The sequence below is a fragment of the Antechinus flavipes genome, chromosome 1 (assembly GCF_016432865.1).
Source record: "Antechinus flavipes isolate AdamAnt ecotype Samford, QLD, Australia chromosome 1, AdamAnt_v2, whole genome shotgun sequence".
Taxonomy (NCBI): Eukaryota; Metazoa; Chordata; class Mammalia; order Dasyuromorphia; family Dasyuridae; genus Antechinus; species Antechinus flavipes.
Window position 1 is genome coordinate 228,161,006 of NC_067398.1, and position 23,072 is coordinate 228,184,077.

Here is a 23,072-nt window from a genome sequence, read left to right on the forward strand (position 1 = left end):
TAAAACCATCTGGTATTGGCTAAGAAATAGACTAGTTGATCAATGGAACAGGTTAGGTTCAAAGAACAAAACAGCCAATAACTTTAATAATCTAGTATTTGACAAACCCAAAGACCCCAGTGTGGGGGATAAGAATGCATTATTTGACAAAAATTGCTGGGAAAATTGGAAATTAGTATGGCAGAAACTAGGCATTGACCCATACTTAACACCATACACCAAGATAAGGTCAAAATGAGTTCATGACCTAGTCATAAAGAATGAGATTATAAATAAATTGGAAGGGCACAGGATAGTTTACCTCTCAGAGCTATGGAAGAGGAAGGAATTTATGACCAAAGAAGAACTAGAGATCACTATTGACCACAAAATAGAAAATTTTGATTATATCAAACTGAAAAGTTTTTGTACAAACAAAACTAATGCAGACAAGATTAGACGGGAAACAATAAACTGGGAAAACATTTTTACAGTCACAGGTTCTGATAAAGGCCTCATTTCCAAAATATACAGAGAATTGACTCTAATTTATAAGAAATCAAGCCATTCTCCAAATGATAAATGGTCAAAAGATATGAATAGACAATTCTCCGACGAAGAAATTAAAACTATTTATAGCCATATGAAAATATGCTCCAAATCATTATTAATCAGAGAAATTATGGAATATTATTGTTCTGTAAGCAATAACCAGCAGGATGAATACAGAGAGGATGGCAAGACTTACATGAACTGATGCTAAGTGAAATGAGCAGAATCAGGAGATCATTATATACCTCAACAATGATACTGTATGAGGATGTATTCTGATAGAAGTGGATCTCTTTGATAAAGAGATCTAATTCAGTTTCAATTGATCAAGGATGGACAGAAGCAGCTACACCTAAAGAAAGAACACTGGGAAATGAATATAAACTGCTTGCATTTTTATTTTTCTTCCCGGGTTATTTATACCTTCTGAATCCAAATCTCCCTGTGCAATAAGAGAACTGTTCGGTTCTGCACACATATATTGTATCTAGGATATACTGTAACCTATTTAACATGTATAGGACGGCTTGCCATCTGGGGAAGGGGGTGGAGGGAGGGGAAAAATCGGAACAGACGTGAGTGCAAGGGATTAAGGTTGTAAAAAATTACCCTGGCATGGGTTCTGTCAATAAAAAGTTATTTAAAAAAAAATTATAGCTAACATTTACCTAGCACTTACTTATGGGTCAGATACTGTGGGAAGTGCTTTGCAATTATTATTGTTTGTTTCTCACAGCCACCTGGGAAGATAAATGCTATTATTATTTCCATTTTATATATGAGGAAACTAAGGCAAATAGCAGTTAAATGACTTGCCCAGGATCACATAGCTAATATATGGCTGTAGTAACTGTCAGAACTACAAGCAGTGACTCAAAAGAAAAAAAATTGGATTTTCCATAATAACTGCATAAACCTAGAAGAAATGGAAAAAGAGATTAAAAAATAAAACCTCTTAAAAAAAATCTGTATTGGAAGAATTGGAAGAATAGTTTATAAGTAAGTGGCAAACTTTACCCAAGTGATGGAATCGCTGTTAAATAGAACAGACTAAATAGAAATCAATCTTCTCTAGGAGACAGCAACAAGTATTAGAATAAAATCAAAAGACTGAAAAAATATATAAACTTGATGATATTTTAAAAATTGATGTAGAAACAAGGTGAAGAATAGATAATTAAGATAATTGTCAGATTCCTGAAAACCATGGTTTTAAAAAAAATAAAAAGCCTGGACATTATATTTTACAAAATTAGAAATTAAAACTGCCCAAATCAATAAAAACCAGACGACAAAGTAAAGACAGACTACCAATTACATCCTCAAAGAAACCCCAAATTGCAAAAAAAGAAAAAAAAACCCATATTAGGAAATTAATAACCAAAATCCAGAGTTCCCAAATTTAGAAAAAGAAAAATACTAAACATCCAGAAAGAACCGGAAACTGAAACAGCATTATATAAGACCTGAAACTTTCTACTAGGAACGAGAGGAAGCTGTGGAAGACAATATCCCAAAAGGCAAAAGAGATATATTTATAATCACACTCACCCTGCAAGGCTTAATATAATGTTCCAGGAGAAAAATAGAATGAAATAGAGGACTTTCAAGCCATTTTAATGAAAAGATCAGAACTCAGTGGGGAATTTGAAATATATGAAGTCCAGAGAAAATTAGAAAACTAAATTATTTCAGCAATGGAAAGGAGCTACGCAATGATATAAAATTAGTATTCTAATAGGAAGAGAAGAAACAAGGATCTTTTCAGAACCCAATGTCTTCAAAGGGTACTGAGGAAATTAAGAAAAACCAAGGTCCTACAGGTGAACTGATTCTGTTCTGAGAGTGTGAATACAAGAAAAGAAAAGAGAAAAATGAAAGGAAGAGAAGGGGGAAGGTATGTATAAGTATAGACAGGAGATGGAATTTGGTATTTTTCATAATTTCCCACCATATATACTGATTTACTTCATATTTTTCATAATCAGGATGTGCAAGAAAAGCATGCAGACATTAATAAAGGAATAGGGAAGAGACATCAAAGAACTCACTCTTATTTGAAATGAACAAAGGAGGATCAAACACAAGCAACACAGTTTGATGCTAAAATACATAAAAATTCAATAGAGAAGCAAGAGAGTAAAGAAGGGAAATAATAGGAAGAAAATAATTACAAGCAAAACAAACTTCCCAATACTAAAGAGTAAAAAAGGGAATAAAAGAAATGAACAAATCTCTAAACAGGAAGTCTTGAATTGATTTTAAACCTCAAGACATTTCCTGGTTGTCTGAATAAACTATGACTTATATAATATTATTATGCAGCAAGAAATTAGAAGATGACTTAGGACATCTCTGAATACTATGAAGAGATGTAAATTGAAGTGAGTAAAACCTGGATATCAATTTAAGGATAGCAACACATGGAAAAAAAACAATAACTTTGAAATACTTGGGAACCCAGAACATAATGACCAATTAACCATGACTTCTTACAACGAAGATGTTACCTACTCCTGATAAATAGTGGACATAGGGTTTACCAAGTGACATATATTGTCACTAATGTATGCATTCATTCTGTTTGACTATTCTTTTTGTTTAAAAAAAAAAAAAACTTTTCCCTTGGTTTCAGTGGGAGGTAGGGATGTTCAGAAAGAGATTTTATATCAGTGATGCCAAAAATAAAAGGGCAATTGAAACACTTCTAAAAAATGATCATAAGCTAAGAACTCACTATTTGACAAAAACTACTGGAAAATAGTATGGGAGAAACTAGGCAAAGACCAACATCTCACACCCTGTATCAAGATAAGGTCAAAATGGATAGATTTAGACATAAATGCTGATACCATAAGCAAATTAAATAGTTTACCTATCTGATCTATTGAGAAGAGAATTTATGACCAAACATGAAATAGAGAACATTATGAAATGCAAAATGGGTAATTTTGATTACATTAAATTAAAAAGGTTTTGCACAAACAAAACTAATGACAACCAAAATTAGAAGGAAAGCAGAAAGATGTAAAAGATTTTTTATAGCCAGTGTTTCTGATCAAGATCTCATTTCCAAAATATATACAAAACTGAGTCAAATTTATAGGATTAACAGGCATTCCCCAATTGAGAAGTCGCCAATGGATATGAAAAAATAGTTTTCAGATGAAGAAAATAAAGCTATCTATAGACATATGAAAAAATGCTCTAAATTACTATTAATTAGAGAAATGCAAATCTCATAAACTAGAGAAAAGCAATGAAGGGCAAGGGCCAAATCACAGTAAGGAAAGTCTGGGAAGACTTTTGTCCAACTAGAATAAACAAATAAAAGACACGTGGAAAAGATCTGAAACAATTATTTAAATAAAATTCTTCTCAGCATCAAGAACAGTAGAACCAACATGTTTGCACCTTAACCTTAAGGAATAGACATACTTATAGAGGAGGCAGAAATGGCACTAATGAGACACATTTTTAAAAAACAACTAGACTGGACTAAGTGTATAATTGTGCTAGAGATGACAACTACAAATGTGTTCAGACAACAATACATAAGATAGCTACAAGAAGGGAGCTAAAAAACAAAAGGTATTCACCACTGTGATGGAGATCTAACACAAAGTCAAAGTTGAAGAAAAACTCCTTTTGGCTGGAGAAGTATTCAATATATCCTGTTTGCAAATAGAAGTATGCTGGTTGTGTAAGTCCCAGAACACTATGGAGTTTCCAGGAAGAAGTTCATACCTACTCAAAAGAGATGGATTTGACAATCCACACAGGAAATGGATGTGACCAAGTGGATGAAGAAGATGTATTGTCTAGTTCTTTTTGTGGTAGGAAATTGATGGCCATCAATTGGGGAATGGCTAAAGAAGTTGTGTCAAATGAACGTAATAGAATACTAATGTGTTATAAGCAATGATGAACATGAAGAATAAAAGGATTTCAGAAGAACTTAAGACCTAAATGAACTGATGCAAAATGAAATAAGTAGAACCAAGAAAACACTGAATATAGTAATAGCAACACTGTTTGATGATTAACTATGAATAACGTAGTACTTCTCAGTTAATACAATAACCCAAGACAATTTCAAAGGATCCATGATGGAAAATACTATCTATATCCAGAGAAAGAACCAATGGGAATCTGAATGAAGATTGAAGCAAATTATTTCACTTTTTTTTTCCTTTTTTGCTATTTCTTCTTTCACAACATGACTAATATGTGAATGTTTTATGTGACTATATATATATATATATAAAATCTATTAAATTGTATGTACATGACTTGTGTGTGTGTATATATATATGTATGTATATAATCTATATTAAACTGCTTACTGTTTTAGAGGGGAAAAAAACCTGAAACTCAAAATTTTTCTAAAAGAATATTAAAAAGTTATCTTTCTATGTAATTGGAAAAAAAAATACTATATATTGCCCAGATTACAACATGCATTTGGATGTAACCTATAGATCATCTCTTCATAAGAATGTTAATATAGGACAAAAACAGCATATTGACAATCTTAGCAAACTGGAAAGCTCTTTTAATGACTCAAATTCTCAATAAAACAAAGGCCCATCTATTAAATACTAACAATCTATCTGTGTTGCAATAAAAGATGTCCTAGAAGATTTAGTGAGCTCCTCTATCATGGTGAAACAACATAGTTATATAGTCTTTGAAGAATTTAAGATGAATATCACACACAGGACAATGGAGAGGCACAAGATGGCTGTGAGTGGAATGAAACATAACCAAGAAGAACTTTAGAGGAGAACAATATATCAAAGGAAGAAAAGACAAACTGGTCATATATCTCAAATGATAAACTGTCACATACACAGCAGCCATTACATTTTCTTGTACCCTCAGAATGGCAGTAGAAAGTGAGAAAGGATTCTGCCATGTTGGAGGAAGGTATTATGGTGATCTTAAAGGACAACTTAAACAACAGCTGAACAAGATAAGGATATTTTATGTACTATATCAATGAAAAGAACTTGATGAGAAGATAAATTCATTTTAGAATTTAACTACAAACTTTTCTTAGAAATGTATTAGTAAAAGACAATTTAAAACAAGATTGCAAGAAATCCAAACACCTAGGTTCAGAATATTTAGTTCACTTAAATTTTAATTATTTTAATTATTATTGATATTGATCAGATTGATTCATGACACAACCTAAATTGAATAGCCTTTGAAACTAAAAAGAACTTTCCTGCCCATTCAGGTAGTAAAAAGTGTTTCATTATATTATTTACCTTCTGTTTTGAGACTAGCACACGGCAGCTCCTAGAAAATAAAGATATAATAATTATTGGTAGTCATATTTGAAAGAAGGTAACTATTAATACTAAACATTTTATCTATATGTGAACCTTCAATAAACAAGAACATAGGTAAAAACCAGAAAATAAGCTCCCCCAAAACCTTCTAAAATGGCCAGAGTAGACATTACAAAATTGATGTACTTTATTAACAATCAGCTGTAATTTATACAGCATTTTAAAGCTTAAAAAATGCTTTTTGAACAATATTTTATTTTGGTCAAGGCTCTCTTGTAAGGAAGGAGGTATTATCACCATTTTGCATATCATATAAAAACTGAGGCTTAGAGAGGTTAACTGACTTGTTTACAATCTCACAGAGCTGCTAAATGTCAGAGACAGGATCCAAACCCAGGTCTTTCTGACTTGGCACCCTAGCTACTAAGCCATGAGACTCCTCCATAGATTCAATTGATCACACTTTGGATATGCTTTGAAAGTTTGTTTTTCTGATACATTAGCTTAACACAAATTTTAAAATATAGTAAAAAGTGGGGGGGAAGCTGTTGTATTTGGCTCCAAGATAGATCCCTTAAGAGAAAATTGTAAATGTTTGAGGGCTGTGGGAAAATGAGTATATTATTAATGCAAGGTTAATATGATTGCTGAATCAGTCCAGACAGTCTAGAAAACAATTTAGAACTTTGCCCCAAAGGTTATTAAATTGTGTATCCTTTGATCCAATAATACCAGTACAAGATCAAAAGAAGAAAAGGATTCACATGTAAATAAATATATATAGCAACTTTTTTTTTTGGTGGCAGTCAGCAAGTATTTGTTAAGAGCATAGTATGTGCCAAGTTCTGTGCTAGACTGATGGAGATACAAAGACAAAAAAGGAAAGAGTCGCTCCCTTCAAAAAGCTTACACTGAGAAAAATGAGGAGGGAGGCCCCAGGAGGTCCAGAGAAGGGAAATTTTTAAAAATATAATTAAAGTTTTTTTCAGTTCCATGTTCCTTCCACTCCCTCTCCCATCCACTGAGAAGACAAGAAATGGTATTCAATATACATATGAATATTGTATTTAACTTATACTTTAACATATTTAACATGTATTGGTCAACCTACCATTTGGGGGAAGGGGTGGAGGGAAAGGAGGGAAAAAGTTGGAACAAAAGGATTTGCAACTGTTTGCATATATCTTGTAAATAAAAAGCTATAATAATAATTTTTTAAAAAACCAATATATATATGAAGTCATGCAAACAGATTTCTACATTAGCCATGGTCCACAATATAAGAAAAGAAAATAACAAGGAAAATATTAAAAGGGGAAAAAGTATGCTTCAATTGTTACTTTGAGATTTATAAATTCTTTAGAGTTAAAAGGATCACTGTGATGATCACAATTAATTACTTTAACAATAGTACTGCTACTATGTACAATGTTCTAGTTCTGCTCACTTTACTTTGTATCAGTTCATGTCTTTTTTTGAAAGCATCACCCTCATCATACTTACTCATTACAATACTTACAGTATTCTATCACATTCATATACCATAACTTGTTTAGCCATTCCCCAATTGACAGACATTCCCTCAAGTTTCCATTTCTTTCACACCACAAAAAGAACTGTTAAAAATATTTTTGTACATAGGAATCCTTTTCCTTTTCCTTTCATCTCTATGAATTATAAATCCAAATGTAGTTTGTTAGATCTGTAGGCACAGTTTCATATTTTTCTTCAGAGGGATTGGATTAGTCCATAACTTTACTAATAGTGCATTAGTATTCCTATATTCTCACATTCCAGAAAATTTATAAGCATACAGGATATGAGAGAAACTGAGAACTGGTAGAATCGAGGAGGGTGATCAAGAAAACATCTCATATAGGAAATGACATCAGTAATGAATTTTGTGGGAAATTAGGAATTCTACAGGAGAGAAGTAAGGAAGCAGTGCTCCCCACACATGGAGACAATCTAAACAAAGACAATGGATTCTCATGGTATCAAGTATGTGAAAGGGAAGAACGTAAAATAAGGCTAGAAAAACAAGCTGTAGCCAGGTCATGAAGAGCCTTAAATGAAAAGAGATTTTCCATTTAAGTCAGAGGAAAAAGAGAATCACAGAAGCTTCCTGAGCAGGAGTGACAGGGACAAAGATGGATTTCAAAAATGAGAAAGATGAAATTCCATGAAGAAGAGATGTAAGACAGGGAGGTCAATTAGAAGACAATTATAATAAATAGCCAATGAGTAAACATAAACTAAGCATCTACTATACATTAGGCAGTGTCAAGCACTAGAGACACAAAGAAAGGCAGGTCAATCCCTGCCTACGAGAACAGTCTAATGATAAATACTGTGACTCACAAAGATGTATAGAGGTGCCTGGAGAAAGGAAACAAGCAATTATTAAGTATCTATTATATTATATTATATTAAGGATATGCTATTGCTTATTCAGTCATTCAGTCACCCAAATGTGTCCAATTTTTGGACACCAGGCTAATACTATCCATGAGGTTTTCTTGGCAAGAATACCAGGGTTTGCCATTTCCTTCTCCAGTGGATTAAGGCAAAGGTTAAGTGACTTGCCAAGGGTGACACAGGGTAACAGCTAATGTTTGAGACTGGATTTGAATTCATTTTTTCTTGATTGTAGGCCAGTGTTCTATTCTGAGTCATCTAAGCTACCTCTCTACTACACACCAGTGCTTTACAAATGCTAAGTATTTTATAAATATGATCTCATTTGACTGTTACAATAATTCTGGGAGGTAGGTGCACTTAAGTAGGTAGGCAGGCACTACTATTATGCCCAGAACTGAGGAAAGCTGAATTTGAACTCACATCTTCCAGGTTTAGTATTCTAAGCTCTGTACCACCTTATTTTGAGAAGTAGTAAGGGCTCCAGTCAGAGTGGTGACAACATAAGTGGAAGAAAGGAGTAAATGGGAGACATCATAGGAGTAGAATACAGTATTTACAGACTGAATGACAATGGGGAAGAAAGGGAAGAAACATTGAGGATTACACAAAGGTTTTGAACCTTGGTAATTGCAAGGACAATATAATGCTAATGTTCCTAGTTGATTCTCTAAGATTATAAATTATAGATGAATTGCCAGTCTACATCACTGCAGAGAATTTCCACAAGAACAAAATGTGCTTTATTGATGTGGTCCAGACAGCAATAAAAACAAAGGTCTGGACATTAAAAAAAAAAAAAAAAAGTGATTAGTGGTGGTAAGAAGGAATAGCTCAGGGCTTCTAAGGAGCTGGAACAGAGAGAGGGTCTAAATGTAAATCCTGATTTTGTCATCTCTGACATTCCACCAAACTATTTAATCACTTTGGTCCTTATTTCCTCATATGTAATGTGAGTTTCTGAAGTTCCTCTTTTCAATTCTAAATCTATGATCTTATAAGCCTAGGCTTTTAGTATCAACTAGTAATTTTTTAGTTAATAGTTCTATCTACACCAGATCTTTTGAATAAGACAAAGTCAACAGACTTAAATTGTGTCTTCACCTCTGTATCAGTCTGATAGTATAAGTAAGTAGCAGGAAGAACTTAAGAGGACTGCCCAAGACACAAACTGGATGGAGCATCTCCTATAATCATTCACCATATCTGAGATGTCCCACATATTTTGACCATATAGCAAAATGAGAAAACAACCTTTACCTTCTCTTCTATATACAAAATAAAAATTACTATATTTCCCTTGGAAAAGAACACTAAAAAGTAAAAATTTCAATAATAAAGAACAGTGACTAGATTATCTGAAAATTCTGACAGGACTTTTCAAATCTTATTCCTTTTTGATATAGTAAAAAGCAAATGATAAAAAGTTTTGCTGATAAGATACTCTAAAAACTATTTTAAAATCACATTTTGAAAAATAATAAATTCCTCATTACCTTGGTTCAAAGACTGAAAATAACCCTGCAGCAATAATCTGATATTAGTGCTTCTGAATTTACCTTTGTTCTGAAAGTACATCTGCAGGAAATAACGGATGTGCGAGAACAAGGTCCACATTCTCCTTCGTGGCAAAGATTTTCACATGTATGAATGAAATCTAATAAAAATTAAAATCTCACATTAAAATTTTTTTAAACTATTAGTTCAGTCATCTAACTGCTGTGTATAGAAGTCAAACTATGTTTTTTCAAAAAAAATGAGAAAAAATAATGCCTATTTTTTCATAGTGATAAGAGGGATTATTAGAAAATAATAACTGTCTTCATTGGTAGATAAAGTCATTATATTAGTTTTTGGTTTTTTTGCTCATCTTTTTCTTTACCAAGATAAAGGTTCTTGGGGAAGAGATACAACATGTTGACAAAGGAGATAAATAAAACATTAGGAATAAATAAATCCTATGCATATAAACCTAAGACAATCACTTACTTTTATTGAGTTTAAGTTTTCATATCTGTAAAATTAAAGTAGGACTACAAGATCTCTTCTAGCTCTAACTCTATAATTTTATAATCCTACAGAATACAATAATTCTCCAAACCCTTACCCCACAATTAAAAATAAATCCTATTCATACACCCAAACATTTATTTACCTATATCCATCCCCAACCTATTCCAGTTCCCTCTCAGGATGACACATAAAGAAGAGTTGGGATAACACTTCAGTTATTTCTCCCAATTCAGTTTCTTTCACCTCCCTTGGAAATGTTTTAAGAAACATGTGGTTCTAAATCAATTCCAATAGAGCAGTAATGAATTGAAACAGCTACTGTTTCTCTAACTCTCTAAGATTATAAATTATAGATAAGTTGCCAGCCTGCATCACTGCAGAGAATTTCCATAGGAACAAAACGTACTTTACTGATGTGGTTCAGACAGCAATAAAAACAAAAGTCTGGGGAAGAACTCTGGGAGATGACTATGAACCACTACATAGAATTCCCAATCCCTGTATCCTTGTTCGCCTGCATTTTTGATTTCCTTCACAGGCTAATGGTACACTACTGCAAAGTCCAATTCTTTTTGAACAGCAAAATAACTGTTTGGACATGTATACTAATATTATATTTAATTTGTGCTTTAACATATTTAACATGAATTGGTGAACCTGCCATCTGGGGGGAGGGAGTGGGGAGTAGGAGAGGAAAAATTTTAATAAAAAGTTTGGCATTTGTCAATGCTGTAAAATTACCCATGCATATAACTTGTAAATAAAAAGCTTAAAAAAAAAGAAAAGAAAAGAAAAGAAACATGTGGTTCTTTGCTGAAATCTAAGGCTATGAGACTCTGTATCTCTTATCTATCTTTTCTATGATTTACAGAACACAAACTATATCAACCTTGACTTTAAGAATCTTTTTACAATGTCTCTGCTGGAAGCAGCCTGGGTCTGGGATTTACATTTGTTCACAAGATGTCCAGAGCCATTCTGCCCAAAATTCAATTATCTTTAATCTTCTAAAACACTAATTATCCAAGGAAACTTGAGGTCTCGTAATCAGAAGAGCTTTTTGGTTCCACCTGGAACATTATCATAGCATAAGTACTCAATTTTATAGGTAAAACATAGATGAATAAAAAAGGGAAATTATTTGAGTAAATGGGATACAACTTAGAAAACCATGTATGTTTGGAAAGAAAATGATACCTTCTTTCAAATACTTATAGAAACATCTATCTACTAAAATGTGTTATTTCCCCTGGATATTTCATATTGCCACATATTTAAATGAATTTCATTTAGTTACCAAAGGAGCCACAAGACAGAGGTTTGCCACATATTTTTCCACATGATGGTATAGGATCCAAACATGTTTTGCGTTCAACACATCCAAGTTCTAGCAATTTGCTAAGTGGAGTCTGACCACAAGGGCAAGTTTGCACTAATTGTGGAAGTCGTGGACATAATTGGCAGGCCTGGGGGTGGCATAATTGTGAACATGTATGGTTCCCGCACTTCAATTTCCTGTTAAGAAAAAGAACAAAATGTTACAAGACTATTAATAAGATACATTCTTGCTATTTACATATAAGATGAAATAAAGCCTTACTTGCCACATATCTTTAAACAGCTGAAGTCTCCAAATCCATCAGACTGTCCTACATCAGTTCCACATAATACATCTTGAGAAGTGGCCCCACAGTAACACACTAACAAAATAATTTCAAAAATAAGTTCCAATACAATAAATAGAACAAGAAAAAAAAAATTTAAAGCAAATGCAGAAAATCTTGTTACCCAGAAAAATACATTTAAAAAATTTATTGTTTTTTTTTCCTTTTTTACAATAGATTGTCCCCTGTGTTTAAAAAGTTCACAATTAGAAATACAATTTAAGTTGCACAGAAGGTACTTTGGTTACTTTTTAGTAACTTTCTACCATGATAAACTCACTGGCCTACTTTAAAAACAAAATTACTAGCAATATTAAATTGGCCATGCTACATAATACTTTCATCAATAAAAAAGTTCTCAAGGACAGCAATACAGTATGAGGCCAACACATCACTCACGATAATATGTTCTAATCATGTTATTATGGTATACTAAACGCTGATATAAAATCTCAATCATTTCTACTTTACTAAACCATAATTTCATATAGTCACATGTGAGTTTCCAATGAATTAAAAAAATTAAAAATGCTCCTACTTGCATATAATATGAATCCAGTCTAAAATTATTCTTAATGCTAAACGATCAAGAAATTAAGATTCAGTTTCTTCCATCTAGCAATTAATTTTTTCATGTTAGAGGATTTATACTCTTGATGTTATTATATATAATGACATGACATAAAGCTATGTGATTCTACTGGGAATTATCTGTTCCATCAACTTATCTACCCTTTCAATCTAGCTGTCTCAACAAAAAGCACATGAACCTGAAAAGTTCGATCCTAAATATTAATATTTTTAAAATTTAATATACAAATTTATAATAACAGCTTACATGTCTTTTAAAAGAAATGTGGCTATTAGGACTTTAAGAACTTAAAAAAAACTTTTAACTTCATTCTTTGGGTTTAAAAAAGAAAAAGTGCAAATGCTATTCAATTAAGAATATGATAAAAATAAAAAGAAGTCATAAATAGCATTTTCTGGATAAATAAACAGAATTCATTCTATTTTGTAATCCTGACAAATTTTTGACAGAAAGTAATGGAAAAACCTTAATAACAGAACAATGATTATGTGGCATTCTCAGAAAATTATGTGCTATTAAGATAGTAAGAGAATAAAAATACTTACCCTGACGTACTATAAGATGACACGGCTGGCATTCACCTGCATGGCAAAGTTCGGCACAGTTGTGCTTACCACAATTCAAAATATTGCCACACACATTAGAACAGTGAATTGAGTTAGACTGACCACAACGAACTGAATGACTGTGGATATAACAAATGTCACATTAGAAGACACCTCATATCTGACTGATACCACTTAAGAATTACAAAGTGAACAAGATGTAGCATTTATCAAAAATCTTAAGAGGGTCCCTTTGTAATCCTATCTTTAGGGTCCTGCCATGTCTGCATTTTCTCTTTACCCTATCACATCTCATTATTCAACTTAAAAGATCAATAGACCACAGATCAAGGACTAAAAGGAACCTGAGAGTTCATCAATTTTAAGACCAAGAGACTTTAGTGATATGCCAGAGCCACAAGGTTAGTAAATAATAGAACTGGTTCAAAGCCTCTGACAGCTAACATGGTACTTTTCCCCATAGCACAAACTATCTCTTGGTGAACTTGAAATTTACACAATATGTACTTCTTTAAATTGTATATTTTTTTTGTTTTTGTACCAAATACTAATTGCACCTACAAAAGTATATCTTCTCCATGCTTGTAACCATGGCATTCCCAAGGAAGGAAGCAACTAGGATATAATGGCCAAAAGGTAGCCTAAGTAAACACTTGCTGCCTTAGTTTTCAAGGAAAGCTGTATGAACGTGAATCATGAAACATGAGGATCTAGAGCCTAAAAGTTGCAGGTAAACCAAGAATTACTGGAAGAAAGGTCAGTCCATAATGAGGGAAAGCAGGCAGCAACCTATTCTAACAAGACCATGTGTTTAAAAAGTGGCCTAAGTCAAGAACATGTATGACTAGAAAAGGAGCTTGGTTGGTCACATAGTACCAAATAGATAGCCTGAGGGGTTTTCCTAAGAATTAACAGAACCAGGATGTTGGATGGTTCCCCTTTGGAAGAGGATACAACAATAGAGATGAACCTAGAGAAGGTATGAAGGATGTGATTTGTTCTGGTTAAGGAAGTCCACCCTGCCCAAGGCAGGTCCATTCTTAAGTCCTAGGCTAGAAGATGATCAGGGTGGGCATCCCACATATTTATAATGCCTGTATTGTAGCAAAGCATCTAACAAGTCTTTTATATCTTCATGGGCACAGGTAAGAAAAGTCAATGAAAATGATTGATTTGTACTTGTTAGAAAATTGGTGTCCATCTGGACAGAGATTTCTAGTAACCATGATATAGGATGCTGTTTTTGACCCTATTAAATGTTCAGTTTAATAAATGAAGGTACTGACTACATACTTTCCCAATTAAATAGTGCTGGTTTGCTATAAAGGATAACTGTTAATATACAGAATATCTCTAAACTTAAAAAAAAGTTTCTTTAGATTAAAAAAACACAACTAAATAAAGCATAGGGAAGGGGAGATATAACTAGAAAACTGTTTATATAGAAAAGAATGTATATGTGTTATTGACTTGATAGCAATCTAAAAAAGTCAGCAGTATGAAGTAGCTGATAAAAGGGATAATGAGGCTACATTAAATGACAATTAAATCCACCAAAAGGAAAGTAAGAATACCACTATACTGTGTAATGAATATTATTTATCAGTTCTGTAACCCAGAGGTAAGGGGGAGGCCCATTAGAATAGTAAGGAGTTTAAAACTATATCATATAAGGAATAGTTAGAAAAAATAGGGATGTTAAGCTTAAAAAAAAAGAAGTCTTAAGGGAAATTTAATAGCTGACTTCCAATATCTGAAGAAATATAATTTGGAAAAGTAATAATCTCTTTAGTTCTAGAAGAACTAGGAACAATGGGTAAAAATTACAAAGAAGTAGATTTCAGCTCAATATAAGATAGGAATTAGAGTTGTCCAAAAAAAGATGTACATTTCTTCATTCATATATATATATATATATTCCCCCATCAATGGAAGTGTTTAAGTAGAAGCTGGACAATTTGGCAAAGATACCGAAATATAGAGTTGCTAAGAGACAGGTCTAAATGCCCTTTCCAATTCTGGGATTTTCTGATTCTTCAGAGAAATAAATAATTCTCTTAAAGTAATAACTCCCTAATCAATCTATCTCATGTTTGGATTTTTGTGTATCAGTTTTGCTTAAATTAAGCCACATGTATTTAAAATGTCTTGTGTGAAGGTGAAATGGCAGTGTGGTGCAGTAAATGGAAAAATGCCAAAGAAGAGCTGGGTTCAAGTCTGACCTCTGACATAATACTGGCCGACTGATCCTAGGCAAGTCAATTAACCTCTCAGTGAACAACTATCTTAAGACTGTAAGTTGCAGAGAAGGTGCTGACCTGTATTACTACAAGAGATTTCCATATACAAAAATTCTTTATATCAATGGAATCACAAGTCAAGCCCTAATTCCTATCACTCTCTGGGAAAGATGTCCTATAGCAAACTGTTCCTTTAGCCAGTCCAAATTCTTCAGGCTCAAAGAATGCAGATGCTTGTGGCAGCTCCTCTATATTATTTACATTGATGGTACCTTGTCCTTACTCAATTCTGAGTCAAAGTTTCTTTGTGATATATAATCTTTGAGAAAATTGAGGCAATAAAAGAGATAGAATTGTGAGTACCTATTTATCTGAATGCTGCTTGTATGAAATACTCTAGAGACTGCAGATACTTTAGCTCTTATTTATTTTCAATTCCTGGAATTCCATCTTCACAATATTATCTAACTTCCTGGTGAACTATTTGTTATTACCCTTTTGTAAAGAATTCCCTTTATAAGATATCATGTAAGGATGTTACTCTGTATAAGGCTTACATAATGCTTATGTAACAGGACAAAACATATAAATCTCAGGAGGATGCGTGAGGCCCACAGAGGTTTAATGACTCACCTAGCTTCAAAGAGCTAGAGAAAGTAAGTGCTCATTCAAAGATTTAATTATTCTTCTGAATTTGAACGATATGTACTCACTCTCAACAAAGTTATAAAGGATACATATCCTTATAGAGCTCGAAGATAACCACAATTAAATCTGTTGTAGGTGTTGCTAGATTAAACTTATTCAGACCAGGTTCATTGGGATGTATCCTTGTATTGAATAAAGAGTAAACTGACATTTAAATGTGCTTAATGTCCTTCAAGCCTCCACATCATTTAATATGTCTTATAGCAAATATCTGTCAACTATTTAATGTCCATTGATGAGAAAAATAAAAAAAGCCCCAGCAAACAATACTTGTGTCCATGGTTTTTGTTAAAATCAACTGTTATTAGAGATAACGTAGTTTCATGGGGAAAAAAAAACCTTTTGATTTGAACTTGAAATACTTGAGATTGAGACCAAGCGCTGCCATTTGCCTAGACAAGTCACTTATCTGAGCCTATTTCTTCATCTGTAAAATGCAGATAATAATTGAATCACTCAGTACCACAAGAGTACTGAATCAGATAATACAATCAGAAAATGTCATATAAATGTGAGTTCTATGCATAGGGAAATGATCTATCACTCTGGCAATATTTTATACTCAAAAGTCAACTATTACTGGTGTTTAACACTGGGGACATTTTAAAAAGTACTACACATGAATGGTTTATAATATGGTCTTGGAAGAACAGTGCAGTACATGAAGTCAGAAAGCTCTGGGTTCAAATACTCCTCTGCCACTTAACAGTTAGAGATAAGCCACTTAAAATCTCTGAGCCTCCAATGAGGCATTCTCAGGTTAAAGGTGTAATATTGGAGACAATTTCCCAACCAAAAGTTCCTATAACTATAAAATCACAGACCTAGATATACTCAAGTGATTTGTGAACAAGAGTGTAAAAACAGATAAAAATAGACCAACTTACTGACTACGTATGAATATGTATGAATATATATATATATATTTGTCCACATATTTTTGCTGATTTACTGAACCAGTGCTCAAAAACATCCAAAGTATGTTTTGCTGCTATAAAAATTAAGAGTGAAACAAATAAGCAATTTATTTTTTATAAGCAGACTGCCTTCATTACCTATTAATATTTTACTATATAGCCTAAAATCACAAGTAGTAATTTTTTTCCATAAAGCAAAGTTCTAATCTTACCTTGTTCGTCCACATTCACATGTCTTAGTCATAAAGGCAGGGCATGATGGACAAGGTCCTGGATGGCAAAGACTTAAACAGAAACACTTCAATGAATAAAGGATTATATACATATAATTAACTCAACAACAATTCACCCTCCCCCAATATCCTCCAGCAAATCACACAAATCAATCAGAATTTGTCTACTTTGGATTCCTGTTTAAACACTAAATGCACCATCAATATCAGAGGTCCATGATCATAAAAACAAGATTCTCTCACCTTTCTGGGTGATCAATGAAACATTTTAGGCCTGTTCAAAATTGGGGATACTTTATACAACATAAAACCTCTTACTGGTCATTTACTCAATCAGGAAGTGAAGGGAAGACTTAACAGATGAATTGTTACCAACAGATGCTAAGACCAAAAAAAGGGATTAATAGTTGAGGTGACAATAGTGATCAATAACAGGTGGATCATAATGGGGAAAAAAGTGCTCAAGGAAAGAAGACTGGTGCTGTGCTGCTATAATATCAAAATTTTGACCTCTAGTTTAACTATTTTACATATGAGATATGATACTAAATGAGAGTGATTTCTAAAATTAATATGCTCAAGGATGCTTTCTTCTTCTAAATAGGAAACATCAAGATTATAATTATTCAAAACACATATTTTGGAATTGGTCTTGGAATTTTTTTTCTGAATATCCTCCAAATAGGAGGATCTCTGTCCTCTGAAGGTGGCTTTGATTTTTATAAACAGGCCATAAGAACCAAGTCTATCTAATAGTCATTTTTTGCTTAAAAATATGATGTGCATGTAAAAATTAATTCACTGTTGTCATACAAAGTCTAAACTTCAAAAGATAAACACAAATTTGGGAAGTGAACAACTTATTTTAGAAGCTGATGTCTGGGTGTTGGGGCTTGTCCTGGAGCAGGGATTTTTAAGCATTTTTATGTCACGGACCTTTTGCATAGTCTGGTGATGCCTATGAAGCCCTTCTCAGAATAGTGTTTGTAAATGCATAATATGAAATAAATAGGATTACAGAAAAAATTGATTATACTGAAATACAGCTATTAACCACCCTCCCCCCCAAAAAAAAATTTAGAGGCCCCAGGTTAAGAACTCCTGTTATACAGAAAAATATAGAAGTGGCAGGCTTTTGGGTAAAGATGAAGTATATCTAAAAATATATTTGCCTGATATCTTGAAAAACTAATTAAAAGGGCTTTAAACTAAAAAGGAAGGAGGAGAGAAAAAGCTTCCCACATATATCCAAGTCAGTCAGATACCATAGAGACTAGCTACAATGTAAGAATACCAATATAGATCCCCAGAAGTTCACAGGAAAAAATCCAAGAAAAGAAATAAAAATAAAACCCATGTCAATATGCAAAATGCACAAAGTATGAATGACAAACAAGAGAAATTAAGATCCTGATAATGAGAAGAAAATTTGATCTTATAGCTACCCGAGGCTTTCTGGGACAGAACATATTACTGCAAGGTATTATTCCTTTACTAACAGGAGAGGTTAAAAAAGGAGGAGTAGTAGCATTAATGTGAGGGAAGACAGAAACCAAAATGGGGTAAAAAAGATGGAGAATATGTGACAGATAAAAGCTGTAGAAAGAAGAGTAACAGTTATCAGAGCATACTATTGACCACTTTGATAAAACAAGAAAAAGATGAAGAGTATGAAGAACAGATTATAAGACTGGTATAGAATCATAGCAAAACAGAAACAGGGACTTTTATTATTTAGAAGAAATGCTGGCGCTTTGCTAAAACACAAAAGTAAATAACTTTTTCATCATTTTGCTAATACTTCCCTCCTTCAAAAGGCAAAGAAACAAATGAAGTGGACTTCCAAATCAAATTCTCATCAACAAGAATAAATCAGATGCTATGTTGGAAATGGTGAGAAGTCAGAATGATAGTGGCTACACATTTTGAAATTAGTAAAATGGAGTAAGCTAATGACAGATGGACATGTTGCCTAAATATTAGGAAAATAGATTTCAAAGGCTATAGAAAAATAGAGTAGGATGCAATGAAAAAAAATTCTATTTGGGAGATTATATCAGGAAGGAAGGGAATTTCTCAAGAATGATATTATGAAAACATAAAGAAAAACAATTTCTATGAGAAAAAAAGAGCAACTCTTTAAAAAGAATAAAGTCTATACAGAGGGAACTACCAACCAATTTAGATTTTTGAAAGACACAAAAGGTGGGAGTCAGGAGGATAAAGACCTTAGGGTGGCACTGTCCTGTAATAAGCAATTCTTGAATTCTAAAGACCAAAATGACATGGAGTTGGAGAAAAAAGATAAAGAAAAAAAAGGTTTTTCAAAAAAGTTTCCTGAGGGGAAAAAAGAACTGAAATCCCTGGAGAGGATGTAATGGAAAAAATGGATGGAATGGAAAAAGAGAGGAGCTGTTTAATTCTTATACTGCTTCTGTTTTATCTATCAAGAAGAATGATCTTTGCACTGGAAAGAGAAAGAGAAGAAAAGAGACTACTAAAGAGTTGATAACCCACAATGGGTAAGGAGAAAAACAGAACACAGCCTTGATGAATTCACAATCCCAGGACCAGAAAATGACATCTTTGGGTTCTGAAAGTCATCGTAGATGTGACTACTGAGCAAATGTAATCACGGAGCCACTCAGGGTGAAATCCTCATCCTGAAGGATGAGAGCAGACTTCCAATAAAGATAAAGATAGGAAGGGTTACAGTCAAGCCCATTTCCCTTAAGAACCAAAAACACTACACTATAAATTTTAAAGAGTGCCAGACCAAACAATGACCAATAAAACGAAAGAGAAACACTAACAAGTTCCTCCATCTGTATATCCATCCAGAGTTGTACAAGATAGTTAAATGGTAATGGGCCCCAAACCAATCACTAGTAAAGCGTCTGAAGCCAACAAGAGTTAATGCACATCTGTCAAAAATCCAGCAGGAGACAAAAATCAGTTCTTAAAAGGAGTCTGAAAAAGAAACAGGGCAGAAGTACTTAATCAACAAGCACATGTTAAATGCCTATTTGTCAAGCACTGTGCTGGACCCTGGGGATACAAGGAAAAGGAAATAATCCATTCTCAAAAGCAGCTCATACTAGCGAGAGCAGTGATAGGAGCATTTGTCTGAAGGCAGGGCCATTTGTGTTACTGTGACTGAAGCAAGGGATCAAGAAGACAAGTGAGCCAGACATGCCCAGCAGTCCTCCAAGAGACCTGAAATCAGCTAGCTGTTCAGCATCCAGTCCTGTACCTGTCAGGAGACAAAGGAAAAAAGGCAAATTCTAAGTTGAGGACAGTTGTGAGAAAGAAAGACGGGGCAGGGCCTAGCAGCTCGGTTAAGACAATAGAATATGGAAGCAGAAGACAGGTAGGGATGTAGGTGGTGCTTTGGTCTCTAGAACCAGCCAGTCCCCTCCAAAACTATAGTCATAGAAGTATCTAGACTGTAGAAGGAATAAGATTAAGGGCTAGCAACTTCAACCTCCATGTGTGGAAGAAAAGGCATAACCTAGTCCTAGAACAAAATCCTAATTCAAGAACCAAGACTAGAGATATAAATTGAGGGTAGAAAATTTCAACTACAAAAAAGGAAAACTGTGTTAAATAAAATCCAAGAGGTAACTATAGAAGAGAATAACTTTACAATAAATACAAATACAGCTTCAAAAAAAAAAAAAAAAAAAGAATATCCTGGCTCCAAGGTTTATAAGAGTTGCTGGAAGGAATACAGCAAAATAATAAAAGAGTGGTACTGCTGGAAAAGGACAAATGCCCTCATTTAAAAACAAAAACAAAAAAATCAATAGCATCTGCAAACCAAAAGTCAAACAGCTTGATTTTACTTAATAGAAGATTTCTATTTCCTCCACCAATTTCAATAAGACACAAAGATCTAAGACTAACAACTACAAATACTCCTTAATATTCTTTGGATTTCTATAATTTAAACTTACAGATTACATGAATGTGGACAGTCCTGGCCAGGTTGCTTCCTTCTACAAACCTCACCACAACTATGTGGTATTTCATTTCTGTTCCATTCAGGATTCTTTACTTTACCTGTAAATTAAAGATCATAAAATAAATTACAGAAATTTAAACACTTTCATTTTTAACATCACAAAGCAGTTATGGAAACAATGAGAGAAACATTAGCATTAGTTTTCATTGATTAAAAACTTTTGAATTTAAGATTCAAAAGTAGATTAATGCAATTATATTCATGAAATAAAGTCCCTTGACCAGGACAATATATTTATTCAGGCAACAGCCATCTTTGAATAATGGTTATATTTGATTTAAAAAGAAAACAATATCCAATTTGTTTAATATATCCCACAGCCTTTTCCTACATGATTCACCATCAATTTTATTTATCTTAAGACCCTAAGGTCCTCTAAAGCCACTGAGACTACTACTTCCTCAGAATTTAACAGATAAAGAAAGTGAGGCCCATTAACTTGGCCAAGGTCATACAGGTTTGAGGAGGGATCTACATTAAAGTGGTTCAATGCTCCTTCCATTGCAACATGCTTCCAAGAAAAAAAAGACATGAGTCAAAGAAGAAAGAAAGGTACAAATTTATAGGAAAGGAAATATTTGAATAAGGGAGAAAAAAAAGGAAGACTTGGAAAAGGATATGCCCTCCTTGAAACTCAGATCACTATTTGGGGACTGAAAAACTGGAAACAAAAAAGTTTTCTTGCATGAAAGTAATACAGAAGACACTGATAAAAGAAAGAAAAGTATACCAATGAAGTATTTTAAAAATACAAAAAGGAAAATTCAGAAAAGGATACAGACAAGCAAAGCAGTATTGGTATTATCAAGTCCAATTTAAAACATACTTTAAACAAAACTAGCTATCATAGAGACTTACCACTTTGTATACCATTCCTTTTGGCTTATTTTATTTGTATAAAGAAATATTTGTGTTTATTAAAGTCATAAAAAAAATAAATTTCAAAATGGAATTCAACTTTTGAGAAATGATCCAATGAAAAATATTGTATGAGGAAGATTAATCTGATAGCAGTAGGCATGAAAAGAAGTGGCATAATGGGAAATTAAAAGATGTTGGTTTGGCAGGAGTAGTAAGAGAGAGCACAAAGAAGACAATAAATTTGGTTTTAAATACACTGAGATTGAATTTCTAGTGGGGAATCTAAACGAAGCAGTCTAGCACATAGATTAAAAATATGTACCTGGTGCTTGAGTGAGAGATTAGAAATGGAGTTAAATAGAGGCAGCTAGATGGTTCAGTGGATAAAAGCACCAGCCTTAGAGTCAGGAGGACCTGAATTCAAATCTATCCTCAGATACTTAACATGTCCTAGCTGTATGACCCTAGGCAAGTCACTTAACTCCAACTGCTTCACACACACACACAAAAAAGGAAAGAAATGGAGTTGTTAATAATAATAATAATAATTAGAAGTACTCTTCTTGGACTCAATGGTCAATGCCATGATAGCTAATGAAATAAAATAGCACAGATAAAGAAAGGAACAGAGAACTTTGGCAAATAGCAATATTTAGTAGCAGCAAAAAGAGCTACCGGAGGAGTCAGTCTGAAACAAGTTGAGAACAAGGGGGGGGGGGGGGGGGGGGGGGGGGGGGGGGGGGGAAGGGCAACTAGGTGGCGCCCTGAACACCAGCCCGGAAGTCAGGAAGACCCAAGTTCAAATGTGATCTCAGACACTTAACACATCCAAGCTGTGTGACCCTGGGCAAGTCACTTAACTCCAACTGCCTCAGCCAAAAAAAAAAAAAAGAGAGAGAGAGAGAGAGAGAGAGAGAGAGAGAACAAGGTTAAGTAACAGGCTGGGAAGTCAAAGAGAGAGATATTTTTATAAAGGGGTCTCTAAATATCAAGTGCTACGTAAAA

General features: G+C 33.5%; 1 protein-coding gene across 1 annotated transcript in view; it reads right to left on the reverse strand.

Moving 5' to 3' along the window:
- The window catches only part of NFX1 (nuclear transcription factor, X-box binding 1), an 85,269-nt gene that overhangs the window by 44,633 nt on the left and 17,564 nt on the right, over positions 1-23,072 (reverse strand). Inside the window, exons 5-11 of the mRNA XM_051997166.1 lie at positions 21,139-21,244; positions 17,162-17,233; positions 13,064-13,203; positions 11,863-11,962; positions 11,560-11,777; positions 9,809-9,906; positions 5,808-5,838 (exon numbers count right to left, since the gene is read on the reverse strand). Coding sequence (XP_051853126.1) covers positions 5,808-5,838; positions 9,809-9,906; positions 11,560-11,777; positions 11,863-11,962; positions 13,064-13,203; positions 17,162-17,233; positions 21,139-21,244 — 765 coding nt within the window. The remainder of the gene's footprint in view (positions 1-5,807; positions 5,839-9,808; positions 9,907-11,559; positions 11,778-11,862; positions 11,963-13,063; positions 13,204-17,161; positions 17,234-21,138; positions 21,245-23,072) is intronic.